General features: G+C 46.5%; 1 protein-coding gene across 1 annotated transcript; it reads left to right on the forward strand.

Annotated features, from left to right (window-relative positions):
• Positions 1 to 6,141: 6,141 nt before the first annotated feature.
• CPEB4 (cytoplasmic polyadenylation element binding protein 4) lies at positions 6,142 to 9,347 on the forward strand. The gene is made up of 4 exons (XM_039235764.1): positions 6,142 to 6,148; positions 6,338 to 6,436; positions 6,768 to 6,970; positions 8,315 to 9,347. The coding sequence occupies exons 1-4, from the start codon at positions 6,142 to 6,144 to the stop codon at positions 9,269 to 9,271; spliced, it is 1,266 nt and encodes a 421-aa protein (XP_039091695.1). The 3' UTR covers positions 9,272 to 9,347.
• Positions 9,348 to 10,179: the final 832 nt, after the last annotated feature.

Here is a 10,179-nt window from a genome sequence, read left to right on the forward strand (position 1 = left end):
AGTTTATCATGATGGTTGGAACAATATTCTGGGGGAGTTGCACAAAATGATGCTGAATTGTCATCCTGGTGGGTTGGTTAGGTACATGGGATGTCATGTTAAGGAGTCTGGCAATGCATTTTAGACAGTTGGTCACTTTCCAGTGGGGTACACGAGATGATTGCAGGTGGTACCCAGATAAAGCAGTGCGTACTCCTAAATCACACGATGAGAAATTGAGTTCCCTTTCCATTCTCTTTCAGTCCCTTTAATTATGTAAAGAAGACCTTTCAAGACTGGGCTACTAAGTCTTTAGCATCTTTCTAACCTTATTAATCTTCCTTTTTACAAGGAGGAAGAACCCCTCAAAATTAGGGCCTTTAATTTACAGTCAGGGATCTAGGAGAAATTCATACTATTATTTTGTTTTCAATATTTATATATTACAGTTACTTTTTGGTTCTAGTAAATGATAATTGTCAGTTGTTTTGAATGATAAATCACACTACCTTGAACAAGCTTTTAAGTTTTTTTAGAAGGTAAGCCAACTTGTGGAAACCTATCAATGAAGGAGCTACACCAATATGGCAAAAATCATGAGGCTGGAGTGAAAATCCCTGAAGTTTGAAAAATACAGTTGAATACATCCAAAAGCCACTGAAAGTGTTTAAGCAAAGGAGTAATGTGATTAGACTCCCCATTCAGACAGATTCAGTGAGCAAAGCCAGGTATTAAGCCTGATGATAGTGTCTGCAAAAAAATCCAGGTGAGAAATGATCAGACTTGAACCAAAGCAGGAGATGGAGAGAAGAAGGTGATGCTGAAGAGAGAAATGAAGAAAATGTGGGTTCCAACTCTACGAGGAGGGAGGAGGAGAGAGAAGGAATTTAGGACGACTCCTATGTTTGGCTCAGCCAACCGAGAGAATGAATCATGGCACCATTGAGTATACCAGAGAAAATGGGAGGAGACTAAGGCTGGCCACAGTGAATCGAAGGCCCAGAGGGGATGTTCTGTGGATCACTAGTTCTCAAAGTGTATTCCATCAAACCAGCAGCATCGGCAACACTGGAAAACTTGCTAGAAATGCAAATTCTTGACTCTCCCCCATACCTAATCAATCAGAAATTCTACTTTGTTAAACTAATCCTCCAGGTAATTCAGAAGCATGCTAAATTTGAGGACACCACTGGGTGGAGGAGGAGTTCTGAGTCAAGCTCTTTGGGCGAAATAACTGATTTTAGACACGGCCCTTCCCAGGACCTGTTTCCTCAACTGCAAAATGACTTGACTACAAGACTTTGGTAAGTCACTAAACTTCTCTAGGCCAAAGTGCCTCTTCTATCAGTATTCACGTCCCTGATTCTTCGTTGGTAATAGAGTGTCACTTTCTAACGAGGCACATGAACATAAAATAGAGACCATACTTTCCAACCTCTTTTGCCCAAATAGCATATGTCCAAGTTCCTGCCAGGTGGAAAACAGAAGTGATGTGTAGGTCTTTTGAAAAGTTTCCTCAAAGAGGAGGGTCATGTCCTTCTTCATCTCTTCCCTCCTTCCTTCAGTATAAAATACAGATGTGATGGGGTGCCTGGGTGGCTCAGTTGGTTAAGCCTCCGACTTCGGCTCAGGTCATGATCTCACAGTCTGTGGGTTCGAGCCCCGTGTCGGGCTCTGTGCTGACAGTGAGCTCAGAGCCTGGAGCCTGTTTCAGATTCTGTATCTCCCTTTCTCTCTGACCCTCCCCTGTTCATGCTGTCTCTCTCTCTCTCATAAATAAATAAAACATTAAAAACATTAAAAAAAATAAAATAAAATACAGATGTGATGGCTGGAGCTTGAGCAACTATCTTGGATCATAGGCAGAAGTTACATTTTAGGGAGGGAAGGAATGGGATAGAAGGAACCCAGCTTCTGATGACTTCTTGAAACCACCCCACCAGCTGACTTCCTCAAACCTCTTTTATGTGAGAAAGAAACTTTTTTCATTTCAGCCATTGTTATTTTGTTTTTCTGTGCGCTTACATTATTTTGAGAAAATCTCTTGTACTTTAAAGTTTATGAGAAAATAGTATGAGAAAATTTAGTCAGAATATCCTGGGGTGGGGGGGAACAGGGCCTGGAAATCTGCATTTGATGGGCTGCCAAGCGGACCAGCGCACACTAAAGTGTGACGTTGGATGCTTATGAATCAACTCATGACTGTCCTTTAGGAATATATGTACTCCAGGAATAGGGGACCAGGAAATTGGGATAGAAAAGAAAAGGAGCATCTTTAGTAATTTTTTTTATAATGCCTTTCTTTGAACCTTTATTGGTTAAGGGTTCCAAAGTGCAACTCTTTTGGTAGTAAAAATTCCAGCTGAAAGGAACTCATCGAGCTGAACCAGTGTCTATGAGTTTACGGCTACATTGGGGCTAGATTTTTGGTCTGACCTCTGGGCCCTGCACCTTCCGCAAGCTCTAAAAAGCTATTCTTTTTCTGGTCTTCCAGGTGAAAATCCACAGGGTATGAGACAGCAGCTGTTGGCCAGGGTTTGGTGCAGGGAAGTGAAGTGTGTCCAATCAAAACAGCATGGGGGAGACGAGGTCAGCAGTCCATCCACATAGGTGGCCGAGGCCACAAAAGAATCCAAGTCATCCCATGTGATGCATGTCACAGTTTGGAAGGTCAACCCCCTGTTCCCACTCACCTAAATCTTTGCCAGGATAAGGCAGTTTCAAGTGGAGCATGTCTGTGTCCTGGACCTTTCCAAGCCATCTATTCAGGAGCAGCGCATTGGAGGCACTGGCTTCACCACCCACACCAAAATGGCTTGTTAACCGTGGGCTCTATGTTAATGATAACACCTGCAATGAAAAAGCAGGAGGGAAATGCTGTTTAAGATGCAGAGGGTTTGTGCAGATTATGAAACAACAAGCAAAAAGGGAAAATATAACCCAGCCATAAACTGTAAAACAAAACAAAACTGTTTTTGTTTTAAAGTAAACATGTACACTTTTCAATATCAAAACAGGGAGGAGATCAGAGGTGAGGTTTGATAAAACCTACTTTCAGGATTTGGTTTCGTTTCTGTCTAGCTTGCCTTCTGGGAGTAAGCTTCCAGATACTTTTGGAAAAGAAAATATTTCAAAAGTAATTCCACCCTTCTCTCTTCCTCTACCTTCACAGGACCTGCCTTTGAATACTATTGTTATATATTTTTAGTTCCAGTAAAATATATATTCCACCACTACATTAGAAGGCTTATTAACAAAGTTTGGCAAAGTAGCTGGGTATTAATCTCTTAGGGGACGGGACCATGAACCTGCCCAGACTTGTCTTCTCACTACAGCTCACTATTCAACAACATCAAGGACACCGTGTCCTTCAATTCCATCACAGAAAGCTCGTGGGCCACCAACTCTAAACTCTAAATGAATCAACTGCTTTAAATGTTTCCGCATGCAATGAGAATGTGCTCATATAATTTACAGTAGTATCTAGTCACTTTTTGGATGGGTGTCATCTTTTCATAAGGTGCCTCTGCGTTTTACTCAGATGAACTGAAGCAGGGCTGCCATATTATACAACTCCAGGGGGTGGCATTCCTATAATAATCTGTGGTGCCTTATGGAATTGCACAGTGCACAACATGAGCGGCCTTGGGTGGTGGCTCTGGTTACTAAAGTCACCAGACAGGCCCCTGGGGAGTAGGGTGTGTGCTGTTGGGAAGGCAGACAAATGCTTCAAGGGCAGCGGTGGAGGACATCAGAATTGGAGTGGAGCAGAGTTCACTCTGTGTGATTATAGGGTGAGATTTATATCACCTGCCAAGCTTTGTAAGAGGCTGGTGAAGGAGATATTAGGGCCATGCTTCCTGGGAGGCTTGGGTTTGGGGTGTGGTTGATCTCAAACCCTAGAGGGGGCTGGGCAATAGCCAGCAAGGTACATGCATTCACTACTCTACAAGTTCTCTGAAGGTGTGTCCACCCCTTGCTGGACAGGGAGGGAGGTTTATTTGTTTTGTTTTGTTTGTTTTTATCTGGTAGCACCTTAATGTTTGTGCAGAGCTTGCTTTCTCTGCAAATGGAAAGGTTCCCAGGGAGCACACTTCATGGAGGGGCTCTCTTCTGCCAGCACGGCGTTCAAGCCAGCACTCAACTACAACTGTGGATCCCTTTGGAGATCCTAAATGGAACTGCTGCATTGTTGTCATGGTTACCTAGGCCAGTTTCTGAAGCCAGAATGTTTTTAAGGAGGGCAGCCCTGAGGTGGGAATCCTGGGTTTCTGAGTAGACAAATGACCTGAGAGAATCGTTTCCCTCTTCCTTCTCCCGAGCTTCTACTCCCTAACCAGGAGCCTGATGTCTGTAGTGATTATTGGCTTCAGTCTAGCCCAAACCTACTGCCCATACTTGATTTAGTCTTAAAAGATCAGGCTGATCTAGCAGCACTCACGCTGGCTGTGGCTTGGGTATGCCTCCCCCCCCACCTCAACACCACCCCGGTTAAGCAACACAGGTTTCTGGATTCAGTCATGCACACAGGTGCTTACAGGCAAAAGACTCGTGAAGTACAAGTTCTCTGCACTTAATATGCTAATAAGGAACTGATATTTTTAAAAACCTCAGCCCAGCACTTCACATGTAGCTCATGCAATTTATGAACCTAGTGAGAGAAGAAAACATCATTCACATTTTATCTATAAGGAAGTAAGGGCTCATAGAGGTAAAGCCCAGGGCTGTACAACTAGGAAGTAGTAGTAGAGGTGGGATTCAAATTACACTGTTGGGCTCCAAAGACTGTTCTTTCTCCTCTAGGTCATGGCTGCCATTTTAGCCACTGAGAATTGGCAGCTCCAAAAGACTCCACTATCTACGGGGTACTGAATGTTCATTCATTCACTTAACAAACATATGCTGAGTCTGCTCTGTGCCCGGCCCTATGCTGGCCACTAGGGACACAAAGATAATCAGATAAAACCTTTGGCCTTAAGAAATGAACCCACTGACAACTAGCAGTAATCTAAAGAGGGGAATCTACAAGATGTTAGAGAGAGGGGCAGTCAGGGCAACAATTCTGGAGGAAAGGACACCTTGGACATTCTGGTGGAACTGAACCAGCAAGTCTCAAGGTATGTCCAGTTGTGGGGAACAAACAGCAGACTAAGACCCACCCAATCTCTATGCTCAAAGAACTCCAAATAGAATTACAGAGCTAAGACTCATGGTCATGATATGAGGAAAGAGAATATAAATCACTGCTTCAGGCCCTAAACAGGTGTTCTATGTGGAAATGTTGGAGGATTGAGAAACTGAGGCAGAAGAAGCTAGGACCATTCAGGGAAGGCTAATAGGAATGAAATGAAAGCCACCTTTGTTGATGAGATTCTTCTTAAAGGTTTTGGACTGCTCTATTTTTTTTTTTTTGCCCCTACTCTGCCTCTACTGTGATTTCTTCTCTTCATTTCTCATTTCCTACTAAAGGGAAACACTTATTCACCATCTTTAGAGCGGGGCATTACCCTCATCCCTGATGGTGGTCCCAAGTGGGAATGTACAAAGATAAACAAGAGACACCCTGGAGCAGCTAATGAATAAGCTAAATGATAAACATTTGAGAGATGTGAACTCCAAACCAAACAGCAGAAGAAATGAAGTGATTCAGACTTGGTAAGGGGACTGTCACTCGAGATAGACTCCACTGTAGTTGGTTTGTTAATTCATTTCTTCAGCATTCATTCACCAATGTCTCCTATCCACAAGGTCCTCTCCTCAATGAGCCCACAGTGGCAGAGTTGGAAGCTTTTGAACTGATTCCTAAAACAGAACAGCAGTTTACCACGTGGAGAAAAAAGGAAAGGGCACACGAAAAGGCATTGAGAGTGTGTTTGGAGCCGCTTGGTGTGGGGCATTTGTTTGGAGATGAGGTGTTAAGATACGACTGTCCAGAGTGGAAAGGTCTTGAATACCGGACGAAGGAGTTTGGCCCTCTTCACAGACGAGGAACACCGTAAGATTTTCGTGTTGGAAATGTCCCTCTGGTACAGTGCATAGAGTGGACTAGAACAGGATGGAGAAGAGGGCTCAGTCACAAACGCTTACAGCAGCTGTAGCTTTGTGCCTGAGAGACTGTATCAAGCCTCCCAACTAAGCCAAGCTGGGGGTGGCGGTGGAGGAATGGAAGGTGAAGGGAGAGTCCCGCGTGAGGTCAACAGGCAGGACAAGGACGTACGCAGTTGCAGGATCGGCACAGCGGCTAGGGAGACCCGCCTCCCCTTCCAGATCCCTCCGGGGCGGAGCTCGGACCAAAGCACGTGATGCCTGGGGACCCACCTTTACTGAGGGCAGGCCTCCCGTTCATCCTTGATTTTAGGCGTCGCCACTCGGATCCCCAAGACCCTGACCCTTTTTCGTAGTGCTCGAGGGATCCGTTCTGTTCCGTGCGTCCCTACAGGCAACTCCTGCAAAGAGGGTGAGCGGAGATAAACAGCGAAGGAGTCCTGTGCCCACACTAAAGATGGCAACCTGCCGCGCTCACTGTGGGTGGGGGAGCGAGTTCCAGGCGCCAGGCCTCACTGGGCGAGGCGCAGACGGAAGGGGCGTCTCTCATGGTAAGTTTTCGACCTTCCTGGGAGGGCACCTGCGCCGGGGGGCGTGGCCTCATCTCAATCCCAACAGCTGATTGGTATTTCGACAGGTGGGCGGGGTGCCCCCGGCACCCCACCCCTCCCTTTTCGAACCGGAAGTGTCTCTCGGTCTTTCCAGCTGGTTGTCATTTCACTCGGCTCGGTCCTGAGGAAAAGGACTCAGCCGCGGCTGCGGGACCCGGACACCGGGAGGCGGTGGCGGCGGCGGCGGCGGCGGCGGCATCGACGACAGTAGAGGAGGAAGAGGAGGAAGAAGGAGAGAAAAAGAAGAGCCAGGCGGAGTCCGCAACAACGACAGCGGGGACTGCGGGACCGGGCAAAGCGACGGCGGCGGCGGCGGCGACGACGGCCCAGCAACCGTGAGGAGAAACAAAAGCCTTCTAAATTATAGATTTTTTTAAAAATCCGAGGGTAAAAAGAGAGAGAGCACAAAGGGGGGGAGGCCCTTCTCTTTTAGAATAACTACACTAGTGGGTTTTCCCTTTTTTTTCCCTCTTTTTTTACCCCTCCCCCCCTCCTGCGGAGAATCGAACTGAGAGAACTGAACAAACCGCCCCTGGGTCCCATGAGGGAAAAAAACCCCGGAGCCGCAGAGAGGGGAAGAGGCCGCAACCGCAGGACCTTCCAGGTCGCCCCGTTGGTCCCCGCGCCCCCGGGCCGCCAGCTCCCTCTCGTCGAGTCTCGCTAATCCTTGCTGATCGCGATCCCCCCAAGAGGGAGAAACGGGTGTTTCCAACCCATTTCATGGGGGAGAGGAGGCCGCGGGGGGAGCCCAGGACCAGCGACCGCAGCAAGATCTGCACCCGAAGCCTCAGGAACAGCCCCAGGGGCCGGCCCTGCACCCAGTGAAAGAGCAGAAACCGGACCAGGAACAGCAGAGACCCCCCACCCCCACCCCCCGCAATCATCTTTCCATTAGTCAGTGCCGACTCCCTCTCCCGCAACCAGGAACTCACCTCCCACCCCAGATAACCTAATATAATCTATATATATAAATATATAATATATAATGTTCTTAAATTATTCCTGATTTTTTTTTTAACCAAGCTGCCAAGGAAGGAACCCCTTCTCCTCTTAGCCCTATTCTAATTTTTATGTGAGCGAGTCCAAACTGCTGAGGAAGACCCTATGTGATTGTTAAATTATATATATATATATGCATATATATATTTTTACTCCGCGCAAGGCTTATTCTTCTACACCCATAGATGCTTGAGAAGCTGTGTTTTTGTCATTTCATGGACATTTTCCTTTGGAAAAAGAAAGCGCCTATTTTACTAACCAAAGACTTGATTTTTGCCCTCTTCGTTGTTCTTCTTCCCTCCTAGACATAATAAGCCCGGTTGGATTCATGTCGATGTTTTAAGAGTCTTTTTTTTTTTTTTTTTTTTTTAGTTTTTAGTTTTTGTCCTCTTTCAGAGCCCAGAATTCCAAATCAGAACTATTTCAAGCGATAAAGCTGCGACCTTTGAGCTATATAGCTATCTATGAAATAAGACATTTCGAACAGGCCACTTAGATTTGGGGTGGAGGACACAGAGACGAGAGACACCCGGTTGGTCCTTTTTTTTTCTTTTTTTTTTTTAATCGTAAGATTCTGACCCCAAGAATAATAAATGGGGGATTACGGGTTTGGAGTGCTAGTGCAAAGCAATACTGGGAACAAATCTGCTTTTCCGGTCCGGTTCCACCCGCATCTGCAGCCGCCGCACCACCACCAGAATGCCACCCCCAGCCCTGCTGCTTTTATAAATAATAACACGGCTGCCAACGGCAGCAGTGCCGGGTCAGCATGGCTCTTTCCCGCCCCGGCCACCCATAACATCCAGGATGAGATCCTGGGGTCAGAGAAAGCAAAAAGTCAGCAACAGGAACAGCAGGACCCTTTGGAAAAGCAGCAGCTCTCCCCCAGCCCCGGCCAGGAGGCTGGCATCCTGCCCGAAACCGAGAAGACAAAATCCGAAGAGAGTCCAGGGGACACTTCTTCAGAAAACAGCAACGGGAAGGAGAAAATAAGAATTGAGTCGCCAGTGTTGACAGGGTTTGATTACCAAGAAGCCACGGGGCTCGGTGCTTCCAGCCAGCCCTTGACGTCCAGTGCATCGTCTCTTACTGGTTTCAGCAACTGGTCAGCAGCGATAGCACCTTCCTCCTCCACAATCATCAACGAGGACGCGAGCTTCTTTCACCAGGGAGGGGTCCCGGCCGCCTCGGCCAACAACGGTGCTCTGTTGTTCCAAAATTTCCCCCACCACGTCAGCCCCGGCTTTGGAGGCAGCTTTTCCCCGCAGATCGGGCCTCTGTCACAGCACCACCCTCACCACCCTCACTTTCAGCATCATCACAGCCAGCATCAGCAGCAGAGGAGGTCCCCGGCCAGTCCCCACCCCCCGCCTTTCACACATAGAAACGCTGCTTTTAACCAGCTGCCTCATTTGGCCAATAATCTTAACAAACCCCCCTCTCCATGGAGCAGCTACCAGAGCCCCTCTCCCACACCATCTTCCTCATGGAGCCCCGGAGGTGGTGGATACGGGGGCTGGGGAGGCTCCCAAGGCCGAGACCACCGCAGAGGGCTGAACGGAGGGATAACGCCCCTGAACTCCATCTCGCCTTTGAAGAAGAATTTTGCAAGCAATCATATTCAGCTGCAGAAGTAAGCTCGCCCCAGCTCTGCCTTTGCTCCTAAATCCTGGATGGAAGATAGCTTGAACAGGGCTGACAACATTTTTCCTTTTCCGGTAAGATTATGTTCCATTAATAGATTAAGATGAATAAGGAAATTGCACAGTGTAATATCTGTTTAACTAAGAGAGTTGGAATTGTTCATGTGCATATCAGAGCTCTTCTGAGAAAACGAGTTAATTACCAGACGTTGTTTTGGCAAGGACAGGAGTATAATTTGGAACAAAATATCCCACGGTTTCTTGAGAAATTTTCTAATTGTAATCTTCCCCATGGATAATAGTATGAATTGGCAGAATATGAATGCCAGATAGCTGATGATGTCATAATTATTAACTGTAACACCTTTCCAGCCGGACAAGATCATCACGGTCGGTTTTTCCCTACTTTTTTAGGTGGGAATAAATAATGTATGGATACAAGTATATTTCATTGTGGAAACTGATGATTGTTTTCTGCCCAGATGAAGTAACTATATGACGAAAAAATTCATTTTTTCCCCTTTCACTGTAGGGTAGTGATTCAGGGAAAACCAACTATTGAATTGCAGTTTTGTCCCTGGTTACATTTGCAACCTGGAACCTCTCTGAACCTTGCAGTGTGAACAGTCTGAATTCATCAATTCAGCAATTCCTCCTAAACCTCTTTGCCAATTCCGGCCTGCCCTGCTCAATAAGGACTGGTACAGAAATGATCTAAATGTTTTCTTCATCCCCATTTATTTTAAAATACCACGAAACTGTTGATCTTGGGGACGTTCTTTTATGCTGCCTTTCAGCCATTTGTTTATTTTCCAGCGTTAACACTAGGGGTGTAGATAAACCATTCCTAAAAATAGATCCAGGCAAAGATCACTTGTCTTCTTGTCACCAGTGTATCCTTA

This window comes from Hyaena hyaena, unplaced genomic scaffold (assembly GCF_003009895.1).
Source record: "Hyaena hyaena isolate Hyena2069 unplaced genomic scaffold, ASM300989v1 scaffold_102, whole genome shotgun sequence".
In the NCBI taxonomy this organism is placed as follows: Eukaryota; Metazoa; Chordata; class Mammalia; order Carnivora; family Hyaenidae; genus Hyaena; species Hyaena hyaena.

Bases quoted from the DNA above. Each gene is read 5' to 3' on its own strand.
- CPEB4 (XM_039235764.1), top strand. The intron at 6,437-6,767 runs GTGAGCGGAGAT...CCTGAGGAAAAG, and splicing joins AGGCAACTCCTGCAAAGAGG to GACTCAGCCGCGGCTGCGGG. The intron at 6,971-8,314 runs GTGAGGAGAAAC...CCGCATCTGCAG, and splicing joins GCGACGACGGCCCAGCAACC to CCGCCGCACCACCACCAGAA.